Raw genomic sequence first — 23,293 nt, forward strand, 5'->3', positions numbered from 1 at the left:
GTCTATTCCACTATTTATTTTCGCTGCTACTATCTGTCGTATATTCGAGGACCCTAATTAGGACCTAATAGACAGTCTTACTGAGATCCTTACCCACCGACATAATAAATCTAACATAGATAGAACATATCTCCCTGTTTTGGAGCGGTTACTTGTTGGACAGACCGAGAGACAGAATATCGAGAAGGAAGACAAACAATTTGCCATCAGATCAATTCGAATGGGGATGAGATAGTTGGTTATAGAACGACTGCTTAAAGAAAGGCTTAAAGAGATGGGGCAATACAATACTACATTAGGAATATCTGTCTTTACAGCTCTTACCGTCAGGCCTTTTAGGGGTCTTAAGTAAGAAGAAATTCTAGAGTTTCTGGATGGTTTGTTTAAGTCAGCCTTAATGAATTTATCCGTCCCGGAGAATAAACAAGAGATCTCCATCGCAGATATTATTAAGGAAACTTCAGTATGGTATAACCAGCTATAGATATATTACAACAGTAAGTCTAATATTATCATCGTTACGTTTAAATAATGTTCTCTTTAGAGCTCGTTAGTATTCACATAGAGTTAGAGGAACATTAATCGAGCAAGCGGATACATATACATACTAGCTCTACGGCTAACGAACATACCAGAAATCCTTAGATGTGTCTAGTATCGGAGACTAATAGAGCTACAGTATTCCACCTAATAGAAGGGGATGGTAATCTAATTCCGTTCAATCATTCGCAGTACGTAGCACTATCATATGAGTCTATTATAAGGCCACCCGAAGCGATATAGTATGTGATTCGGAGTAGCCAGCTAGCTGAGCCTTTGGAATTGAGTAATGTCGGATATAGTTCCCCTCTGCAAGCTGAATCTGGTTCCTGTTTACAAAGTACTAGCCCGCGTTATCGCGAGTTTAAGGATAGGAAAGCGTCTAATTATAAATACAATATATTATAGATTCACAAAGAGAACCTTTATATCGTGTGCCCCTTTAATCAGTAGAAACCGCTTATTAAAATAATTTAGTCAAAATAATTGTATAAAATAGCGTATGTTTCGAGGGTATTACTAGGTAGAATTATTTGTTAAGTAAGAGGATACCTTTATAAAAGCAATAAAATATACTAAACTCTATCCCTACCCCTAGGAATTAGTAAGTAAAAGTAAACCTATAGAAGCTAACTAATCTATATCTTTCCTAATTTCTATTGCCTCTAATAACAGAGATACCTTTCTCTTATACAAAGATCTATTATATGTTCTGTTCCCGTTTGAATCTTCATTATAATAATTCAATAAATCTTCCCCCGTTTTTGGTTTTCCCGAAGAAGCTTTGGTTATCAGAAGTTTGATTTCTTGACGAAGAATCTTGGCGGTAGGAGAGAGTTATTAGCTTATATCGAGAGATTGATAATCGCAGCTAAGGCGACTTCGTTTTTTCCCGTAGTTATTAAGCTTCTGCCGACTAGAAAAGATTAGATCTTAGATCATAATAAGTAAGTAAGTTCTTGGGGACTAATTGCTTTTTTGGTGAGTGAAAGAAAAAGGAAAAATAGGAGGGGTATTAAGGTGTATATCGTGTACTATCGGTTCGGGGGTTTAAGTTGGGTAGAAGTCACGTGGTATTTAATGTAGCGCTCGGATATAAACATATTGTAATAAGTAATCTCACTCCCTTTTATTCTAACTTTCTAACTCCTTATCCTCTAAATTACAACCTTATATCTTGAAAATAAGTGGCGGTGAAGATCTTAAAGCTAATGTTATCTAGTAGAACTTATCTTCTATGTATATGCTTTTGTCTATACTGCGAGGAAATCTATCGGTATGGCTTTTACAGTACCTACGCAAGCATATAGTTTCGCCTTTCTTATTGCGATACTGGATATGCGTATGATTATAGATTGAAATTTCCAATTATAATAGGACCGAATAATATTAGATATGAAATTAACGAATAAAGGGCTCTCTTTATAGCTACTAGGGTAGATCCGAGCGAACTCTTTACCAGTCTAGTAGACTCTTATATACTGGAAATAATGAGCCGTTATAGATGGTCAGAGGAAATGGAGACCACATATAGGGATGAGTAGCTTAGTTAAATCCCTAAGTTTAAGAGAAGGATCGAGGTAGTAGAGAATAATATGGCTTATGAGTGGGTTCGGAGCGTGCGGGAGTATCTTGTGACCTCCGCAGAATTAAATATCTTCCTCCATAGGTCCTAAATATTCGAAATAGGACCTCTTTACTCGTTGAATGACGAAGATTGTGGCTCTACGATTAAGAAAAACCTCCAAACTACTAGTAGAACGCCCTGTACCTTACTGCTTGTGAAGCTTTCCTCCGAAATGGTTGAGCTTTTGCTCTAAAAAGGGGTCGACCTAAACGCTAGAGACATCAATAGTCGTGTTCCCTTTATGGAAGTTGCCTTATAGGGTCGAGTAGAGAATATAAAGGTTCTTCTGAAATACGGAGCTAATCAGGACCTGGAATGTGTGAAGAATAGATGGTGCGTATAGCCCGAAGACTTTGCTAATCCCCTAAGGAAAATATCAAAAACTAATATTAGCGCTCTTTTTTATATAGGGAACTGATCTATGAAAAAGACCAGGATCGTCGAGAGATTATTCGTTTGCTTGAAAGAGTCGTAAAGACGTTGTGTCCTAATTCTGCCTCTTTAGCAGATTTCTCTTTCACAAGATCATTTGGGCCTGAAAAACTAGCGTTGCTCGCTTAGTTTGATATTTCTAATGAACGAAAGATAGTTGGAGTACTATACCGGGGGCATAATTTTCCTCCGGTGGCTGTAATGAGTGGTTGGGCTTACCTTGATGATCCCGATATAAATATCTAGATCAGCGGAAAAACATGGACACCTAAGGTTCGCCGCCTTAGCAAGTTTATCGATTATAATCTTGTAATGGATAAATATGATCAAGGATAACTAGGACAATTCTATACTTATCATGTGGAAAAACAATTGCTTGCTTTCTTTGTCTATAGACATATCTTTTTGCCTTCTGAAATAGGCGAGGATGTTAATTTGGTAGTATTAGACCTTGATTAGCTTCCGGGAGAAGAGTCGGACAGAGAATATAAAGATGACCTTTCGAAGTTAAGAATTATGGGTCTATCTATTTCTCTTAAAGTGGCTAAGATAATGGTGTATCGCCCAGTTTGCCTAGACTGTAAGCACTTTTTAGAATTAGTTATTGAAATATTTGGCTTAAGAATTTTAATCATCTATTATTGCATAACGCCTAGTTGTGGATACTACAGAAATTGAGATAAACAGAGATCTACCTATATGTCACTAGATCAAGAATTTATTTTTAATTGGCTTTAGTGTTCTCCGCGATTTGCAGTGCTACCCACTTGCCTTGTTAGAGTAGCTTCTTTAAGCCGATATAACTTGGAATAAATCGATGAGGTCAACCATTCACTGGTATCAGCCTTAGCTGTTGTTAGTATATAAAAATAGCAACTTGGTAGGTGTAACTTCATTAACTGATGATTGCGGTAATTTGCCCCAGTTTTTAATATTTAGTGCTGTATTAGCTGAAGATAGATACCTCTTAGATATATAAAGTATAGAAAAGTTCTATTATATGTCAATCTGTTCTCGAGAGAGTGTATGTTGGCTTCTATAGAGCTAAAGTTTATAGAATTGTATCAATGCTATATTGATGCAAAAGAGAGTAAAAAGATTGGGAGCGAGAAATATTTTACTCGGTAAACGGTGTTCGTCCGTGATGGGATGAAAATTCAGAGCTGCCAGAAGGTGCAGGGTGAGAATTATCCCGAGTCGCGCGACCGCCGCACTAACCCTGAATTAACGCCCCGCTGAACTCAATCTAAATATTACTAGACTACCACATTCTATCTAAAACAGCCCTAGAGGCCTCGGTCTCTTGGCATCTGCACATAGCCACTTCCTTCTCCCACCGATTATATCTCGTATCTTGAATTCCTCCTAATAGTAGAACGTATATCCCCTCATCATAAATAGTTCTAAGGTCGGAGGTTGGAACCTCCTTCATAATACTCACGGATTTACTTAAAGATTAACAATAAGAGTAGCCTCAATCTACAGTAATATTCGAAATCGGGTTTACCTCCAATCTTTCTCTGTTTATTTCCCAAGACCCCACCTATAGTGAACTAGTCCGCATTAGGATAATACCGCGCTAGCCTTTGTATTGTTCTTGTACCTTCGATAAGCGCGACCGTAAAGCGGCGCTCACCTATTTCTCACCCGCGCGGCACCCACCCGACTATCTGCCGCACATAAGCCACACACCATTTGCCAATCCTAGCAAATAAGGTAGTTTAGCTTGGTGGAGAAAGTGTGATCGCCACTTTATGGTCGCGCGACTATGCTTGATGTGTGCTCCGTAATGTGGCGTTGTGCTTGGTGATTGCTCGCGGAATTGGGTCCTTGTCAAGTCGATCGTAGCCAGTGGAAAGTCAAAATGTAAAACAGCAAGGCCAGGATCCCGACCAAGTTATGGCTGATGGTGATGGGTGATTCACATGTGTTGTTGTTTTTTTTTTTTTCGATTGCGAAGACGGCCAGAAAGGTGATTTGATGATTAGACACGGCTCTGGGCTAGATGGAATGGATCGGATGTATCAGCCATAAAAGATTCGCCCAAGACGTATAGAACTTCGGAGGAAGGATGGGCGTTGGTCAAATATCCAATCTCGGGGATCGTCACCCTGGCATAGCGCATAAGGCGGGAAAAGGCACATGCCGTGCGGCCAAGACGGGGCAACCCCACACCTCGCGCTAGAGTTATTGTCCAACACCAGGCTGAAACCCCTTTTTATTTTCACTGTGCACCTGATAACTCTTCTTTCTATTTTTCAAGGCGACTATACATAGTGAGATGACCCCCGTATGGCTGACATTATGTTTATCTTCCTGTCCTTTTTGGTATTCACAAGGGTTTCCTTAGCCTCCAGCACATCAAAGCTGGAAGGCTGGCAGTTTGACGATAGGAGCCGCTCATCGTGGGACCTGGTGTGGACGTGTTTGTCGACGATTTTCGCCTGCACATGGACGGTTCTCTGTTTGAATGTCCCACCGAGGAGACACCATAACTCTCGAGGCGGTCAATTCTCTCGCCTCGCGAAAAAAGTCCTGGTTTGGCTGATTTCTGTGCTATGCCCGGAACTAGTGGCATGGATTGCCGTGGAGGAGTACTTTCGCGCGAGACAACTGGCCATTTACTGCAATGCTATCCAAGCAGAGGTGAATCCTGAGGTGAGCCGACGACCAACGCTATCACAACAGACAGAAGGCCCACAGAATAGTCAAGTGCAAATGCGGCCGGTCCCTGTGAAGTGGACTACTAGACAAGGCTTTTGTATAGAGATGGGGGGGGTTTGGCCGTGCAAACCCAAGACGCGTGGCTTTTTACCATTTCCAGAAAAACCATTGGCGCATTTGTACGTGCGGGCCTGGTCAAAGGCTCCGACTTCGATGATGAGGACATCAAGGATCAAGCCAAGGTGGATACTCTGGGGAAATTATTTACGGTCGTCCAAAGCGCCTGGCTTACCTGCAACATCATCGCACGCGTAGCATACTCGCTGCCTGTCTCTCCGCTGGAGCTGACCACCGTCGCATACGTGGCCTTGGGGCTTCTGATTGCCGGCTTTTGGTGGCTTAAGCCGAAGGATATGACCACGTCGATCGCTATACCCTTGCAATGCAAGCGGGATGATCTACCAGTTGAGATTCTGCAAGTCATGGACGCAAGTCCAAAAAGCTGCATCCAATTACGAGCCGACGCAATCGCTCAGAATGCCGCCGCGGGTCACGCTACTAAAAGCCCTCCCTCTACAAGTTCAAACCGCAAAAAGCCGTACGTCCTTGCTTATGAACCTGAACGCCTTCCCAAATCCGCAGAGGACGATCTATCCCACAGTGCAAAAGCTTTGAATGTCACTTTCGCTACTTTACTGGTTATCATATTTGGCGCCGTTCATGTTGCCGGGTAAGACCTCCCCGTTTCCTTCTGCATACTGTATAGCGCAGGTCCTATATTCATCGTATTCCTTCAAATTATTACCTAGGATATTCAAGGCTGACTTGCATAACCCATAGCTGGAACTTTATTTTCCCCACCATTGCCGAACGAACGGCTTGGCGAGTGTTCTCATTGATCGGGGTGGGAGCTGGAATGGCGCCTGGCGTTTTGGACCAATGGCCCTGGGTTACAGTGTGGCTAGGGAAGAAGAAATTACTTCCCTCGTGCATGAAAAGCCTCGGTGATCCTACCCAACGCAGGACACAGTTTGAGGAATTTCTTCCAAACTTCTTTGTCTATATCTACATGCTCACTCGGCTTGGGATTTTCGCTCTTACTTTGGCATCATTAAGAGCCCTTCCGGAGAATATTTACATTACTCCGGATTGGCTTTCAAGCATTCCGCATATATAACACTACGGGGCAAGTCTCGTCCACTTTTATTAGTATATACCAAAATGGCTACATTGACACCAATGAACGATTCTGTCGGCGGCGCCTGCCGAGAGGTCAGACCTTAGACCCGAGGTGTCCTACAGATACTATTGAAGCACAGTAACTTCTAAGGCCAGAAGGATAAGAGAAAGGGAAAGGCCGATGGACGCAGAGAGAAACTTGGTGCCGTAGCCAGAAGAGTGTTTTAAGTTTATTGTAGTCGGCTAGGGCAGGAAAGAGAGGATGGCCTGCGTAGGAGGGGCGAGCATCATCCTGAATCTAGGCTTCTGATTCGCTGTGTCCCGAGTTGTAGATGCCACTCGGTAAGGAGGGTGAGCGCGCAATCAGTGGGGTGAGATCCGGGGTGAGTTGTAGTGACAGTAGTAGAGCCGGTGACTCCGACGCAGACATAGTAACCTGCCTGAAGACCGGTACAGTCATTTTTGACAGCACTGAATGACGAGTGGTAAGTGTGGTAGACAGATTCTAGATGGCAAGTTTGACTTACGGGTTCCATGAGTAGAATTGATCCAAGGTGAAATTGCCATAAGTACTTGTGATGCCAGCGCAGTAATCGCCTGATTGCACAAAATAGAAGGCATTGCAGGTTGAGATCAATCCTCTCTGTGTAGGAGACGGACCTGATGCAGCTGTTGTGGTAGTAGTAGTAGTAGTAAGCGTGGAAGTGCTCGTTGCCTTGGTGGTAGTTGGTTTGACTGCAGGAGCCTCCACGCAATAACTCCACCCCTCAGTCAGAGTACAGGCAGTGGTTGACAGCGAGGGATTCTTGATGTAGTCCAAGTCAATAGAAGTTCAATATGAGCGAAGGATCCGAGTTTTCGTGCTTACCCAGGAAACTAGCTGCGCGACGTTCATGCCGTAGAAACTCTCCAATGCGGCACAGGTATCGGTCGACAAGATGGAGTTAGCCCAGTAAGTACAACCAGTACTCACGTTAGGATCTGTCTCACCCATCGCAAAATCACCATTGGAAAAACGTGGTCTGAGTGTAGCAGCACTGGCTGACCCCAGGGTTCGGGAATAAAAGTGAAAGAGTATAGAGGTAAATCTGATTTCGACTATCACTGTACCTGCGATTTTCATACAATCCTTTTTCGGCAAGATTGCGTGGACAACGAAGCTTCGAAGTGAGAAGTTCTCTGTCCCGCTCCTGTACACTTCAGAATCCAAACCGATTTACTTGAGCTTGAGGAAGTGAAGGTGGCACGACAGAAGAAAGAAAAAAAGTGTTGAATTCGCAAGTCAGTAATTCAGTGCTCTTATCATTGACGAGTTCGACTAGATGGGTATACCATGGCATTTTTGAGATGATTTAGCTGAGGCCATCCTGGTTTGCATTGACCTGCTCCACATTTTCTGTGATCTGTCAGATGTTAGCCTCAGACATATCCATCGACTACAAGACCAGGTAAATACCCACAGGTATGATGATGAGACATGCCACTGCCCATCCGGCCGCGGCCGGATGACAAATAGAAAGCGCTTTTCCGACCGTCCCTTTGATTTTCTCCATGATTTTTGAAATTGCCAGGGTGACTTCTCTTCGGGTAGCGGACTCTTCGATTTCTGCGAGACGCAATTTGGCTAATCGTTCCATTGTGGCTTCTCGGTCGTCCGTGTTGAGACCTCCCATAATCATCGCGACGTTGTTGACTGGTGCCAAAGAGAAATTTAGTATAGTCCTCCTGCAAGACCCGATAGAGGAGGGGCTTACCATTGCTGCATGAGGCCACAACAGCCAGGTGGGGGTGAAGAAACTCCTCATATTCAACAACAAGATCCTTGGTGGATTTTGAAGCTCGGAGCTCATCAAACGCAGTCTCCCAAATCTCCGTCGCGCTGAGACCCGGATGTCGCTCAAGAATGTGTTTCTGGCTTCAATCAGTGTCACCAGCTGCGGCGGCGTCCGAGTTCGTGGCTTCATGCGCATCGTTCGCGGTCACGGTGGGCTGGAATACAACTGCCTTTCTCTACGGAAGTGTAGGCGCTCCTTGAGCCAGTCTCTTTTCTTTTTGCTTTCTTACATCACTTTTCTGTTTGTTCGAATTCCTCCTAGCTGGGAAGATGGAAGGAAAAGTCCAAAGCTGGCTGATCAGCCCTCAACAGTCATGCATGTCTAGCCCGATTTAATTAGTCTCGTAATGTACGCAGGCGCCTGACAGTTGACGCCCGACAGCTAATTTGTCCACACAATATGAGTATTGACAAATCCTGGCGACGCATTTAAGCGCCTAGCAGGAATACCTGCTATTTTAGACTCTGTTGTAAAATGTCGGAGCTACTCACACCGGGAGAGAGCGACGAAACACGAAAGAAAGGGGTCAAGGTAAAAATGCCAGGGTACGGAGCCAATCTGTGCTGGCGTACTTTTTGGTCTAATGGCATGCTTTGCCCTATTTTCTGTTACAAAAAAGGTGGATAGAAATAGAGAGAGGGGGGAGGGAGATAGAGGGAGAGAGAGGGAGAGAGAGCAAATAACCAATCTAAAGCAGTGTTCATAGCTAAGGGGGATCCCCCTTAGCGCTTATTAGGACTGTTAGTTAGTAGTTACCCGTGCTCAGTAGGATGCGTAGGATGCTTATCCTAATACTAGTGTATCTTACCTTTTAGCTCTCTACTTCCACCTATGGACATGCCTATAGGTAGGCTACTAGGTGTGCCATGTGTGTTATTATTTCATATAAGGGCTTAGAAGCTTCTGATATGTATCAAACTATTGGTGATACTAGGATACTAGTACTAGTAACTATTGACATGCTTTTGGAGAGTAAGTTTATTAATGTAAAGAACGGCTAACGATTATAGGACTACCCTTGATGTGTAATTGACTTCGATCGACCTTGGGTGTTGTGTATCCTAGAAAGCTTATGGGAAAACAGCCGATGTATTACAACTAAATCGAGCTTGTCAGACGTATCTTCACCTCACTAGTCAGGCGTGAAATCTGGAATTAATCAGTAAACTCATAAGAAGGTTATGATATCATGCTAGATGACTCCAACGGGCGGATTCCATTTAATTATGTAGTCTCCAGTGGCTTGCTTGTAGGCACTTTATCACAGGAAAAGAACACTCGCACTGAAAACCACTAAGTACATAGCAAGAAAACCACCTAATCCACCCCAAATATTCGTGCTTGGAGCAACTCTTGTGGCGGAGCTAGAAGGTGAAGCAGTCTTGCTGGATGTAGCAATCGGTAGGTCGGACTGATGATGAACAAGTGATAACATAGGCAATACCGAAACTGCGACGAGCTGAGAGGCTTCCGACGGACTGAAAGTTCGCGTCGTGACACTGATTGGCTGCGTCCCAGTGATAATATTGATGAGCTGCCTGGAAGTACTCTCCTCGGAAATGATTATTTCGGTGGAAGTGCCGACGTCCGTAGCAGGAATCTCACGCATGCATCCTTCTGTGATTTTGTAATCAGAGACGGTAGAGTAGCATCCGACCGCGAGGTCTGCGGTCATTGAGCTGGAACGACGAATCAGAATACGCACTTATATGGTGTCAGTTTGGGAATTTTGACTTACTCTGGACAGCACATCACGAGAGTCTCGCTCGGGTCCAAAAGATCCATCAATAATGTAGCTGGGTTTTGCCACTGGGGTATGAAGGTAGGCATCGAAACCCTGGTACCGGAACTCAGGACGCCCGATGAGCTAAGACTTTTGTCGGCATCGCGTATTGCAATTCCTTTTGTAGTCCATCCAGAAGGACAGTAGAGGCCAGGTGAGAAATATGCCTCGTTGTAAACTGCCTTGGGGTTGTCATTTATCGTGGTAAAATGAGATACTGTCCCACTTGGAATACAGTCGCCGTAACCTAACGTAGAGCACTGGATTGCATATTCCATGACAGGAGCTGTCGTGTTTAGTCCAATCATATAGTTTCCCGTCGCGGTAGTGCAACTGGCGGGTGCCGTGAAAGTTGTTGTCAACTGCCCCCAATTTGTGAAGGTATACCCTTCGGTTAGCGAAATGCTGGGCATGATGTCTATAGCAGCTCACGCGCGGTAATAAAAGTCTTCTCAGGGGAGGATGCTCTTGATAAAAGAAAACGCCAGTCGTCTCGGTGTCACGTCAGTTGTAATTGTGGGCATACCCTAAATATCCATAAGGTCCGAATCGATCTCGGGCAGGGGGGGTTCGCCAGGGGAGAAAGTTGGGAAGAGAAATTTTACTCCGCGCGAGAAATGGGAAAAATGGTAAAAGAAGGTGGCGTTCTTAGCGTCGTTGTGTTGGAACAACATGTCGGTCGAGCCTGGGGATCAGATCGCTGTGTCTATTCTCGCACTGTTTACCAGGTTAGACTCCTTCCCAGGCTACTTTTGGCGTCCCAAATCTCCTGTGCCTCGCTTAAGCCAACCCGAAGTTTCCATACTGACGCCACACCTTTAGGTGCAAATTTGCGGAGACTAAGCCCAAGGTTGGTTAGTTAGCCGCAGTCTGCCGGAATGAAGCGCTATATGGACCACAAGAATACTGGCGTAGCCACCGGGTTACATCGAGCTCTGGCCCATTCTTTTGCTCAAACGATAGGGCATATTTGAATTTTGTCTCGTCATTGAAATTACAGTATTGATTGGCTATGTAAAATTCAAGTAAGGTGTTTGAATACCGATAACTCGAGGGAATTGCGGTATCCCAACTTGTACTAACAGCTCCACAACCAAAGCTTGGCTTCTGGCAATTCTACTAGCTGTTGTCCCCCGGGCCTTGGCATCTCCCGGACCAAAATAATAGAAAAAGTCCCTTGAGGTTAAATACTCGTAGCATCCTTTCTTAATGTACTCCTGGTAGCTCACAAAAATTTACCGTCCAAGTAGCAAAGCGGTGGCCCTTTTAACAACCCCCCCCCCCCATTCGTGGGTTATTCTAGAGTCTAGTCTCAATCCCCGTCAGGGTCTGTGATAAATAAAGGCGCGGGCCGATTCTTTCCTCTTCCAACCCCTCCCCCAGGTCCCATCCATGAATGGTCTTCATGTACATTTCTGTTACATCTGCTCACCTTCCCGCTTCACTATTTTTCTTTCGTTGCCCCTGCTTCAGCGAGTTGATTTACAATATGCGCGACTTTCGAGATCCAGTCGAAATCAAAAAATGTCTTTACCCTTACGATTCAGGCGTTATCCAGGTGAATATGCAGCACTCGAGCGACGATAGTATTTGGCCTAGACGTGCTTCAGCGTCTTGGAGCCCCATTATAGAGATACCTGCTGGACAGAGCGAACATCCTCAGGATTCATTACCTACATTGTTCGATACCATGATCACATGTGCCTTGCATCCCACCCTTTCTCCAAATAGGAGAGTCTCCTGGATCGTGAATCGATTTATATTACAGTACGTCATCAACAGCCAGTTATGTGCTGTCGATTTATTATATATCTTAATAGCACGCTAGACATATAAGCGGTATATATTTTGTATAACCTCAAAGTCAATTCCGCACTCATTCATCCACAATCTTTTGTGATCTTCCTCGCCTATATCCGACTGCAGACGCTTTCCCAGACATAGAAGATGCATCTTGGAAGGCATTCAACGCTATCATTTCCCTCCTACCAATGAGTTTTCTTTTGTGTAAGTCCTTGTCCTATGGACTAAAAACAGAATCTTCCCGCGCGAGCCACTGCCTTCTCATGATCTTGTCAAGGCTTGGCTTGGGAAAGTGCTTCGCCGAGTAGATGAGCTTTTACGTGTCCTTGTCTCTCACGGTTGCGACTTCACAATCTTTCCATCGCCGGCAGCATTCGAAATCTACTTATCTCAGACAAAAGAGACTGGTGGGGTTTTTGAAGAGGGCAATATTGATCTAAGCCGGGGAGCTGAATCGCGTGTCTGGCGTAGCGTCATAATGGATTCATGAAAAGGGGAAGGATCTAAAGATTCCAGCGAGAAAGAAAAATCAGGTTATTGGGTTCGAACAAGCTTTTTTGATTGGTTGGAGAGGCTAAATATGCAATTTGTCTGATATATGAAACAATGGGATTGGCACGAAGTTAGTGCAGACTATTGGACTATACATGATCAGGAACTCCGTCCACACTGGCAACTTCACTGACATCTCTCGTGCTACCCTCCCGACTACCACTTTTCCTTCAAATTTGCCGTTCCCTTCAGTTCCTCTCCAAGCGATATAACTCCTCGATCTGACACTACTCTTCTTTTCAATGGGTCTGACTGATCTAGTTTCCCAGTACCACCGTTGTGGCTTTTGCTATATTGACTAAGTATAGGAATATGCATTACCCAATGCCTCGATTGAACTAGGACAGTGTGTAGAAGTCCACATGACCGTACCCTGATCGGCAAAATTCCCTTCATCATCAACGATAGTAGGGTCAACCGAAGCACAAAATGGAAGCCAACGCCAGCTTCATGTTCTTGGCAACATTTTGTTTGCACTATCTAATAAACTATTTATGTTCAGAATAGCCGACTCCTCGATATTGACCTCGAAATATTACTGTATCTGGAACGGATGACGACTACCAGTATAATGAGAGATCTTTTCTCAGCACGTACTTTCTCAAAATGTCCTAGTATTTTTTCACTATTTAATAAGGAGTGAATCAAGTTGGTATTCAGCAATGAGAAAAACCAACCTTGGAAGTACAAATATGGATGGTCTGAAGATCATATGTATCGCCCAGGTTGGTGACTTGAATCAAGTATACGGAATTTGCTCCTAGGGATTTTCTTATCTTCCGCCTTTCTTTTAGATTAAGAAAGCTTATGCCTACTGAGTTTGAGACAATTTAATCGAAACACCAACATGAAAGTAAAGCAGCTGATTCGTTAAATTGGACAAATTGGTTCACCATTAAGTTCCTCATGGCTGCGAAGGAACAAAAGCTGGAATAAGACGATTTTCGATTTTCATGAATTCCGTGTAAGAGAAGCAAGAGGGACGGAAATCTAGAATTTCATAATTAGGCATGTCAATAGAAAACTGCAGGTCTCTCAGTCATCAAAACAAGAACTCACCAATAAAACTGCAGGTAGCCATCACGATTATTGATTCTTTCAGCCAAATTTACATCCCCTGGCATGAATCCGCCTGCATCATTCTGTAGTTCAGCTCGCAGGACGGGGACATTGCTAGCACCTTCTTCGGGATTGAAACTGATGTTTCTGGCACGCTCAGTGAACTCATGTCCACCCCATTGAAAATGCCCTAATGTAACCTTAGCCAAGATAAATTAAGTCATATCCATCACATACCCCCATTATCTCCAAGGCAGCTATCCAATCGTAGCCTGCTTGGGTTCCAATGCTGGTGACCATCCATGCAATAGGCCACAAGATATGTGTCTGCTCCTTCGGCTTCGATGTGAAGGTTAGTGGTAGAATTCATCTTATCAAACTTTGGGTAAGAAAGATTGTGTAGTTATTGGATTGACCTTCTTACACTGCTTCGTTATTAAGGCAATATTTATATCTTGAATACCATGAAAGTTTATTGCTACGCTCGGGTGCTGTCTCTTGACCACTACTATGACGCATCCACTGCGGTAAATTAGAATTCATAAAAAACTGGAACATCTTGCGGCATCAATCTATCTTGAAGAAAATTACGTATCAATCATGCGCACGATGATATCATCTGCTCAATAGAATGGGGATCAATTAGTATATCTAGGTTTTATTCGACACAGAATCACCTGCATCTTCGAGCTCTTTGTTAATTGACCAATCGGAATCAGGCCGCTTTCTCTTTAGTTTAATTTCCTATAAATGGCTAACTGAATCTCGCGATCCACGACGCTTGGCAAACGTAATGGCTTAAGTTCTAGAATCAGCCTCGCGGGACCGACCATAACGTCTTCTATGCCCTATCATTCCATGGTTACCATATTTTAGTAGTGCCTTTCTACGGGCCGTGAAGATACTAACGTCAGTTCAGATGGTAAGGATTGCGGAGGTTTGGTAGCCTCCTTTGGCTGCGTAGCTGATGGGCCTTCTGACTAGAATTACCTTCTTCGCTGCAAGTACTGCTTGACGTTTAGGCCGATTGCGTTCTTGCCTCTTTTTCGTTTATAGCACGTCAAACGCTTCTGGACCTCATCACATGCCTTTTTGAACCGCTCAGACGCGGCTCTGAAGCCATAAAACTACCCATTGGGTACAATATCATTGCAATTACCTCGTACCTAGGTAATAACGATAGACTCATAAATATATTTCTGCATATTATTATGTTGTTTGTAACATAACACTAGCTTGGTGGGCTGAGACGAGGTCTACACGGAATCGAGACCTCGGAGGTCAATGGTCAGTCTAATGATACCCGTCACATATTTGGTGAGAGAATGGGGAGGGAATTAATTCTTGCATTTCATTGAAGTGATCTTACTCCGGCCGCTCATCCCTAGGCTTCGATTGCGTCGGAATGGCCTGTGATCGGCAGAATGCACCAACTGAACCTTAATTGTAAATTACGGTTACCCAGCAGATCTGTATGGGCCTAGCCAATGCCTAGTTGACAATCAGTTCTTGGCACATTTTCTCGGTACAATATACAATATTCCAGTAAACGGATTACCCCGGCCTGTTCCATTCGACAGATATGTCAGATTATGGTCAATGTCTGTTTGCTCTGTTTGATAACCAGAACCCCGCACGCCTCGTGACGTGTCATAGTGGGGACGAAGGAGGATTCCATTCCACTGCCAGTTCCCACAACTTGAACCTGCCCGTCATTAGGCTGTTCCAGAACTACTAGTAAGTATTCTTTCCACCGCATTAGACAACCACATTACCTTGTAATACTGTGAAAATCCCACTCCTGACAATCTATGTGACGTCCCCTATTTGGGAAACATGACGATTACACAGACTAAAACAGAGGCAATCACACCACCATCATTTGAGGATGAAAACAGATAGAACCAGAGATAAGAGACCATGGATTCGACCATGATGGCCAGAACCAAATCGATCACTATCTCTGAAGAGAAACATGGGTTGATTCGACAGCTCATTCATATTCCATTCGTGATCCTTGCACTACGCAATAATCAAGAACCATACGAATTTGTAGATGCAAATGGTTAGCCGTATATTATGTGCTCGTCTTCATCATTCTCCAGTCAGGTCGAAAAAGAGCATCATCCACAGAAGATAGAGATATGTTACAGTAACGAGTTCGCGACACTTGACCGTCATATTTGGTCTCCTTTAACACCAGATGAGCAAGATTTACCTTCCTTTTATCCCTCTATGATTCGAGATTCAGGTCAGGTCGAACCAATCGAGTCAATTTCGAGTGTATATCATAAGATACAGCTCAAGGCGGACAAACCTGAGCAGTATAGCTGAGAAGACAATTGTCAGCACTTACAAGTGATTTTCCAAGCAATTAACAATGTAATCTGCATCAGATCAGCTGAGATGCCTAGGTATATTTAAGCGCATAGCAGGGATACCTATTAGTTCAGGCTTTCTTGTAAAGTATTGGAGCTACTTATACCGGAAGAAAGCGACGAAACACGAAAAAAGGTGTTAAGGCAAAAGTATTAGTGTACAGAGCCAGATCTGTGTGTGCGCATTTTTTGGTCTCATGGCATCATGTTTTGCCTTATCTTATTTTCTGTTACCAAAAAAAGAGAGAGCGGGCGAATAAACAATCTAAGGCATGCCATGACACCCTGGTGCCTGAGGCATAACAGGGCATGAAAAGTACCACCACCGCGGAATTATATATAAAACATTTGAAAGTGCTTTTTGGTGCTCAGGACATTTCACATTGACCAAATACAATAATGATGCTCGGTCTTCTGCTGCGCACATGGCTTCGCCATGCTGCACCTCGATCCCGCGGTGATCGGCAAGCTGAACTACCTAATATAAACCCAGAATGATAATCATCTCACAGATTTGCTGACCGCTATGATCTCTGTTTCCCGCTTGCAAGTCAGAGTGAAATAAAGTAGCTTTTTCGCAGGTGATGCCTTTTTCTCTTATGGTACTTGAAGACTAGCCTGTGGCTGAAAGATCTACACGGACATTCCTGAATAAGTTGTCCGGTGCGGGGTACTCCGTAGTCTTGAAGCAATATCACGATCACTAGGCCGGCGGAGAGATGGTCCTAAAGAGAGTTATACAATTCAATTGGATGATGAAAAATGAGGCTGGGAGTTGAGGTCTAAACATTTGCTATAGCTGTTCCGGCTCAAGGGCCCGATCCTGCCTGAACCAGCTGCTTCTTTTCTAGGGTCATTTATCAACTACCGTGATACAGTGGGCTGAGTATATCAAATAGAAGGCTGACTTCATACGTCATTTCCACGTTGCACGTATGCAGACTTCTAAATATCCTACTATCCGGCATTCATCTGCATTGCCGAATTTCGCTATTCGATACTAAGGTTGCATATGAAAGGCTTCGCGGTTATGGCAATAATCATGATAAAGAGACAAATTTCGTTTTGCATGAGGCTATGGACTATGTTATCAGAATAGGATAATAGCCCGTCAGGATCTCCACCAAAAACGCCGCTGGCATCAAGATCTATGATCAACTTAGGGAAGGGCCGAACCGTTCTCGCAGTTCGGTCTCTCCTTGTCCTAGTGCGATGTTACCCTGGCACATTAATCTAAGTTGGGTTCATTCAGACAATCTGTGAAATATTGTAAACCAGGATAATCCGGGATGATTTACGTGAAAGCCGTTCTGATTCTGCTCTTGGGTCCGATTAACTCCGGGCTAGACTAGGAATCGTGATCTTAGTTACCCCGCATTAAGACTGCCTGACCACATAGAAACAAGTTTGCGAGGGGGCCGAGGGAAGAAAACAGCCTGACCATAATCCTTCCTTTCATAAACGATGTAACTTCGGCTAAATATGGTCTGGCCGAAGAACACATTATAATTCCGAGTACCAAATGAACATGAATGTATAGCATCATTGTTTGTAGCTTCGAGATAGCTTATAGACCAGAAGCAAGTATACTTCGCTCCACATTAGGGACACAAAACGCCTAAAAGCTTGAATCAGCGTGGCTGAATTAGAATCCCGCAGACCGACTCTTTGCTTACACTTACGTTGTGGCTTCTATGGTTTACACTATAATATTCGGCTTCAACGCGCCAGACCAATCATACTAGTAGGGATAGCAGCTGAGAATGTGATCTATAATCTAGCCTAATGTCGTCTAGTAACATACGCTATAGTTTTAGCATGAAGATTGAATTTAGCTTCTCCGTGTGAAAATGGAAGCCGATTTTGAATGTACAAAGCTGTATTACCCCATCTTGCCCCTTTGTCTGCCTGCTCATTCGGTTTCGGTTTTCGGTTTTTCGAAAAGGAAAATGAGATATCCTATTACTTGTCAAAACATATCACTGATTAACAGTTGAAGCATCAAACCCTCCAATAACTTGAAGTTTGTGGAAGCCCACCCGAAGTGAAGTGTACCAAAAGTCACGCGAGCATTCCAGTACCCCCGTGATATCCACGAAGGCCGTGCCCTAATTTCTTCAGAATGCTACCTTAAAAATGAAGTGTTTATTTCCGAAAGGGATGTAAAGCCAAGCTAACTGATTGCTCAAGGCACACTCACTACCCCGCAGCATCGACCCTATTTAAACATGGCCTAAGCCCGTAAACAAAGGGAATCCAGACACTTTCAAAATATTCTTGTCCATATCTTCAAAGCGAGACCCTTCCTGACCACCAAGGAGTCACCATGCCTACTTCTCCCTCTTTCGGGCTTGCCATAGGCCTGGCTGCCATGGGCTCCCTGGTCGCAGCTGGTCCATGTGATATCTACGGCGATGGCGATACACCTTGCGTCGCAGCCCACAGCTCCACTCGCGCTCTGTATGATGCTTATAGTGGCCCACTTTACCAAGTGTCGCGGGCTTCTGACAGCAAGACCGCTGACATTTCGCCTGTGTCTGCGGGCTCAGTGGCCAATTCTGCTGTCCAAGACAGGTTCTGTGCCCGCACCAACTGCAGCGTAACTATAATTTACGACCAGTCCGGCAATGCCAATCACCTTACTCAAGCGCCTGCGGGAGGTGCAGCGCCAGGCCCAGACAATCTGGCCAGCGCAACTGGAGCCCCGGTCACGCTGAACGGGAAAAAGGCGTATGGTATCAAGATCCAGCCCGGCATGGGATACCGCTGCAATACCGCTGTAAAGACAGCCACTGGCGATGGGGCGCAAGGCATGTATGCTGTTCTTGATGGAACAGATTACAACGGTGAATGTTGCTTCGACTACGGTAATGCGGAGACAAATAGTAACGACAATGGTAATGCCCATATGGAGGCTATCTACTTCGGACTTGGTACTGGATATGGTACCGGAACTGGAAGCGGTCCCTGGATTATGGCTGATATTGAGAACGGTATATCTGCCGGTGATCAGTTCGATGTGACATCGACCAATCCGTCAATTACCTCGCGTTTTGTTACGGCTGTCGTTAAGGGGGAGCCCAACCACTGGTCTATCCGTGGTGGCGATGCTACCACTGGCTCGCTTGGAACATACTGGAGTGGAGTTTACCCAGATGGTTATAGCCCGATGAAGAAGGAGGGTGCTATTATTCTGGGTATTGGTGGTGATAACAGCAACTGGGCCCAGGGAACTTTTTATGAAGGTGTTATGACTTCGGGTTATCCCTCGGATGTTACCGAGAATTCGGTACAGGCCAATATTGTCGCGGCCAAATACGCTACCTCCTAAATCATCGCCGACATCACTTGACTAGTTGGATTACTACTTGAAGATGAAGATTTATCTCAAGATCTTTGGTTTCTTGTGACTAGTTTGATGGTTAGGAGATCTTGATAGAAATACAGACCTTAGGCTAGAATTCATTGAAATCAAGGACACTGTGAAATGAGATATAGCAACATGATGGAATATCTTCCCTACGAGCCCGTGTTGGAACCTACGTCTTATTGTATCTCTATCTTTCTTTCCAAGTTGCTACCATGCTGCTGCAGTTGATGTTCCCACCAGCCGACACGAGGTGCTGAATCAGTCCACCATGGAAAGTCCGGAGCCCCGAGAAATCCTAGCTATGCACTGAATCGTATCCTAGGTTGTGGGTCAGTTTAGGGGTATTATTAGTCTTATGTTCATTGAGTGATGAAATGATTTATAACATAACAATCATCAACAGACCGAATCAGGTGTCACATTTCGCCCGTCAAACCATGCAATCAATTCCGACGAAACGCTCGAAACGCTCGCAGTTTTGCCAAAGAGGAAAGAGAGCATCCAGGCCCCGCGACACCTGACAGACCAAACAGTCCATATTAACAATTGAACGAAGAAAAACAAAACAAACCCATCTCAAAAAGCAAGAGCCTTCCCCAGATAAAGATAATGCGCCAAATCCCAATTAAGGCCACGCCCAGACCTCCAAAAAAAAAAGCAGAAGCGCCGTAGTAGGGAGATATTTCAATCCCAATGCAAACTGAATTTCTTCAACAGAAGAAAGAAATTCAGAACAGAGATCGCCTGAACATAGGTGGTTCATCCCCGGGACTATTTCTTCAGGTTCTTCGTCTCGTCCGTAAAAGCCCGCTTGGTCAAGGTACCGCCCTCGATAGCTTTCTGAATATCCGCGATATTCTTCTCGAGTTGTTCACGGCGCTCAATATCACGCTCATTTTCACCGATGGTTTCCAATTTACCGAAGAGCCACATCTCCTTCATGGTGCGTGTGAGAGATAGAATATCCTCCGCGGCTCGGACCTGAGGTTTGTGCGATTAGTTGGGAGTAGAGGCCACGGAGAGAAGCGGGCAGGAAAAACTCACGAGAGCAGTGGACTCAACATCCAGCTGATATGTTTCAACAGCAGTAGATGTGTGGGTGGTATTTTGGGCCTGCGAGTTGAAAGGTGGAAACATCAGTCTATGTTTTCTTTTCTTTTATGGGCGTTCCACTGTGCCGTACCGTTGCCGTGGCCATGATATTCTCGAATCGCTGGAGCAATTGCGAGATATCGGTGTTGATGCGCGCTGGAATGATTGGTTAGCTGAATTCGAGGTCAAACGAGCGGGAGTTCAGGTTCCGGGTCTAGCTCACTGTGCAGCGCTTTGGCATTTGGCTGGGTGTCCATCTCAGGCAGTTGAGAGAGGGGATCTGGATGGTCCTCCAGACCAGTCTTTAATTTGCGGGGGCATTTCATCTTGATAACAGAAGGGCGGTGTGGGCGGTGAGTGCGTGTGAATGCGGTGAGGTGAAGTGGAAGTGGGAGAGGATGAGGTAGAGGAAGAGGAAGAGAGGGGAGGCAGGAGGCAGGAGGAGAGGAAGGAAAGCTACAACTACCCTAGGGTAAATATACACAAACTTATACTTAATTGAATACACCTGCTGGTGTTAAAATTGATTTCCTATATACGCCAGGGTATTGCAAACAGAGAACTGCACATATCCTCCTCTAGTATTGTGAATATGAATGTGAATGAGCACGCTTTTATCGAACGTATTTAGACTAGGCAAAGCAAGTTAGCAAAACTAGGAATTTGTGAGTGCATTGAATACACAAGGACAAACGTACCATGAATCTCTTGTGGAAGTCGGAACGCAGCAGATCCTGGAAGTACCCATGTTAGCACAATGTCCCATAAAGTCTTCATCTGGGCAAGACCATACGTTAACAAACTCCTGCCCATCCTTCCTCTCAGAGCCACGGGACTGGTTCTTGAACACCACATCATCGTCCCAGCGACGCTTCATGTTGAAATCCTGCGAGTTGAGCAGCGGGTTGCCGCGAGCAATATCAACCTCACGCTGCTCCTCTTCCTCGGCGGCAAGTTCTTGCTCCTATGTGTACAGCATCAGTATTCATATCCGCATTCCCTAGGGATCCTTATCAACATACCTCTTTCTCCTTCTGTGCCGCCCGCTCCTTCTTGATCTTTTCCAACTCGCGCATCAAATCTGCGGCTTCGTCTTCGGAGTCACTTTCCTCGTCGCTACTATCTTCTTCCGATCCATCCGAGTCCGCATCAATATCTCGCGATTCTTCCAGAATGCGCCTTCGCTTCGCCTCGGGATCTTCTGCCGTCTCGCCGTCTGCTGTGTCTACATCTGCATTCGCGGGTGTTGATTCAAGTTGCCGCTTGTGGGCAGTTGATTCGAGGGTAGTCTCGTTGACAGGGACACCGTTCTTCTTAGCAAAGTGCGCAGCCTCGGCCTGGAGCAGCTCGGCGCGGAGGTCGCGAACGTCGTGGTCGGCATCACCACCTTGTCCGGGTTGTCTGGTGGGTCGTTAGCACTGGTTTGCGATATGCCCGTCCCCAATCTATCGCATATACGTACCGAACTTTCAGATGGGTGTGTGCGGGGAGAAGTCTTTGGTGGTAGGCTGGGCCCCGGAGAGCCTCTTTTCCTTGTGCCTATATTTGATCAGCTATGGTTCATGGAGTTGAAGGTGTGGGTATTGGTATTCGTGATGATCGTACCGGATCGAAGGTGGGTCTGTGGGCTGTGAATGGTCAGTCAGGAATTTCATGTAGGGGTAGAGACAATCATTGGAGACACGTACCGGTAGTCATGGTGTGTGATGTGGTTTGTATGTGTAATGGAGGAGTGTTGGAGGAGTGGGAGAGTTGCAAGATGTTCCTGCCCTCAGAGTGAATTCACCGCCAACGAAACCCGCTCGCTGATTGGTGAAACTCTCTCTGTAATGCGGCCAGTCGCGGCAGAAACGGGCGCGGCCCAAAAAAAGCGAGGAAGGAATCCCCACGTCGATCGATCGTGCAGGTGCAGGTGCAGGCTTTAATCGCATCATGTCAAAAGAAGCCCCCCCTTTCCAACGCAGAGCGCGACTTCGTTCTTGAGGCGCTGCGCGAAGATGTGCGTCTCGATGGCCGCAACCCCGATCAATTCCGCCCGCTGAGCGTTTCCTTTGGCGATGAATATGGACATGTGAAGCTGCAGCTAGGCAAAACTAGGTTGGTGCTATCGATGCTACTTTGAAGCTTTCCAATGCTTTTTGGAGGTTACTGACTGACTCAATCTTTCTTCAGTTTGGTTGTCCGCATCTCTGCCGAAGTTACAAAACCCCGCGATGACCGTCCCTTCGATGGTTTGTTCCAAATCAATCTCGAATTGTCTGCGATGGGCTCACCAGCCTGGGAGAATGGCCGGTAAGCTTTATGACTGCGGTGGTTTTGGTAGTGTTTAATTTCTTGGCTTCCGCTAACCAACTTTCTGTTCTGTTGCAGCTCCAATGACCTAGAAGCCTATGTCACCCACGTCCTGGACAGCGTAGTCCGCCGTTCCAACGCCCTCGACACCGAATCGCTCTGCATTCTCAAAGGCGTAAGCTGCTGGAGTATTCGCGCCGATGTCCATGTGCTGGATTATGACGGCAACTTGACCGATGCGGCCTGTGTCGCGATCATGACCGGACTGCAACACTTCCGCCGGCCGGATGCTGTAGTACGGGATGGCCAAGTCATTGTCTACGGAGTGGAGGAACGAGTGCCCGTGGCGCTGAACATCACACACAAGCCGTTGTCCATCACGTTCAACTCATACAACGAAGGCAAGAGTATTATTCTCGACGCAACCCGCAAGGAGGAGCAAGCGTCGGAGGGAGAGCTGGTAATTGGAATTAACAATGGAGGCGATGTCTGCTTCCTGTCCAAGTTCTCTGGCGCCCCCGTTGATGCCCTGGAGATGGTCACCAAGTCTACGGTTGCGCTGGAGAAGGTTAAGGAGATCAATGCTCAGATGGAGAAGGCGATGCAGACCGACCTCGCGAAACGGGCTAAGCAGGGCATGGCGGACCTGTCTCGGGCTGAAAATGACCGGTGATTTGGCTGTTACCA

General features: G+C 45.4%; 8 protein-coding genes across 8 annotated transcripts; 3 read left to right on the top strand and 5 right to left on the bottom strand.

Moving 5' to 3' along the window:
• Window positions 1-4,891: 4,891 nt before the first annotated feature.
• On the top strand, window positions 4,892-5,997 carry N7481_003554 (uncharacterized protein; the record flags this gene model as incomplete). Its single annotated transcript, XM_057262773.1, has 2 exons — window positions 4,892-5,337; window positions 5,424-5,997. 2 exons carry the CDS (start codon window positions 4,892-4,894, stop codon window positions 5,995-5,997), a joined length of 1,020 nt encoding a protein of 339 aa, XP_057124434.1.
• A 732-nt stretch (window positions 5,998-6,729) lies between these two features.
• N7481_003555 (uncharacterized protein) lies at window positions 6,730-7,436 on the bottom strand (the record flags this gene model as incomplete). The annotated part of the gene is made up of 3 exons (XM_057262774.1): window positions 6,730-6,913; window positions 6,970-7,247; window positions 7,311-7,436. The coding sequence occupies 3 exons, from the start codon at window positions 7,434-7,436 to the stop codon at window positions 6,730-6,732; spliced, it is 588 nt and encodes a 195-aa protein (XP_057124435.1).
• Window positions 7,437-7,794: 358 nt separating this feature from the next.
• Window positions 7,795-10,473, bottom strand: N7481_003556 (uncharacterized protein; the record flags this gene model as incomplete). Its single annotated transcript, XM_057262775.1, has 5 exons — window positions 7,795-7,845; window positions 7,903-8,135; window positions 8,197-8,353; window positions 9,722-9,956; window positions 10,016-10,473. 5 exons carry the CDS (start codon window positions 10,471-10,473, stop codon window positions 7,795-7,797), a joined length of 1,134 nt encoding a protein of 377 aa, XP_057124436.1.
• Window positions 10,474-13,470: 2,997 nt separating this feature from the next.
• N7481_003557 (CVNH domain-containing protein) lies at window positions 13,471-13,844 on the bottom strand (the record flags this gene model as incomplete). Its single annotated transcript, XM_057262776.1, has 2 exons — window positions 13,471-13,664; window positions 13,712-13,844. 2 exons carry the CDS (start codon window positions 13,842-13,844, stop codon window positions 13,471-13,473), a joined length of 327 nt encoding a protein of 108 aa, XP_057124437.1.
• Window positions 13,845-18,178: 4,334 nt separating this feature from the next.
• On the top strand, window positions 18,179-19,183 carry N7481_003558 (alpha-N-arabinofuranosidase precursor; the record flags this gene model as incomplete). Its single annotated transcript, XM_057262777.1, has 1 exon — window positions 18,179-19,183. One exon carries the CDS (start codon window positions 18,179-18,181, stop codon window positions 19,181-19,183), a length of 1,005 nt encoding a protein of 334 aa, XP_057124438.1.
• Window positions 19,184-19,993: 810 nt separating this feature from the next.
• On the bottom strand, window positions 19,994-20,640 carry N7481_003559 (RNA polymerase II mediator complex head subunit MED22; the record flags this gene model as incomplete). Its single annotated transcript, XM_057262778.1, has 4 exons — window positions 19,994-20,203; window positions 20,267-20,335; window positions 20,406-20,470; window positions 20,538-20,640. The coding sequence occupies 4 exons, from the start codon at window positions 20,638-20,640 to the stop codon at window positions 19,994-19,996; spliced, it is 447 nt and encodes a 148-aa protein (XP_057124439.1).
• A 288-nt stretch (window positions 20,641-20,928) lies between these two features.
• N7481_003560 (spliceosome-associated CWC15 family protein) lies at window positions 20,929-22,012 on the bottom strand (the record flags this gene model as incomplete). Its single annotated transcript, XM_057262779.1, has 7 exons — window positions 20,929-20,946; window positions 21,013-21,048; window positions 21,108-21,278; window positions 21,337-21,715; window positions 21,777-21,853; window positions 21,920-21,942; window positions 22,003-22,012. 7 exons carry the CDS (start codon window positions 22,010-22,012, stop codon window positions 20,929-20,931), a joined length of 714 nt encoding a protein of 237 aa, XP_057124440.1.
• A 61-nt stretch (window positions 22,013-22,073) lies between these two features.
• On the top strand, window positions 22,074-23,279 carry N7481_003561 (exosome non-catalytic core subunit RRP45; the record flags this gene model as incomplete). The annotated part of the gene is made up of 4 exons (XM_057262780.1): window positions 22,074-22,090; window positions 22,154-22,411; window positions 22,487-22,606; window positions 22,685-23,279. The coding sequence occupies 4 exons, from the start codon at window positions 22,074-22,076 to the stop codon at window positions 23,277-23,279; spliced, it is 990 nt and encodes a 329-aa protein (XP_057124441.1).
• Window positions 23,280-23,293: the final 14 nt, after the last annotated feature.

The sequence above is a fragment of the Penicillium waksmanii genome, assembly GCF_028829765.1.
Source record: "Penicillium waksmanii strain IBT 27052 chromosome Unknown utg000004l:1.0-5674109.0:1.0-5678898.0, whole genome shotgun sequence".
Taxonomy (NCBI): Eukaryota; Fungi; Ascomycota; class Eurotiomycetes; order Eurotiales; family Aspergillaceae; genus Penicillium; species Penicillium waksmanii.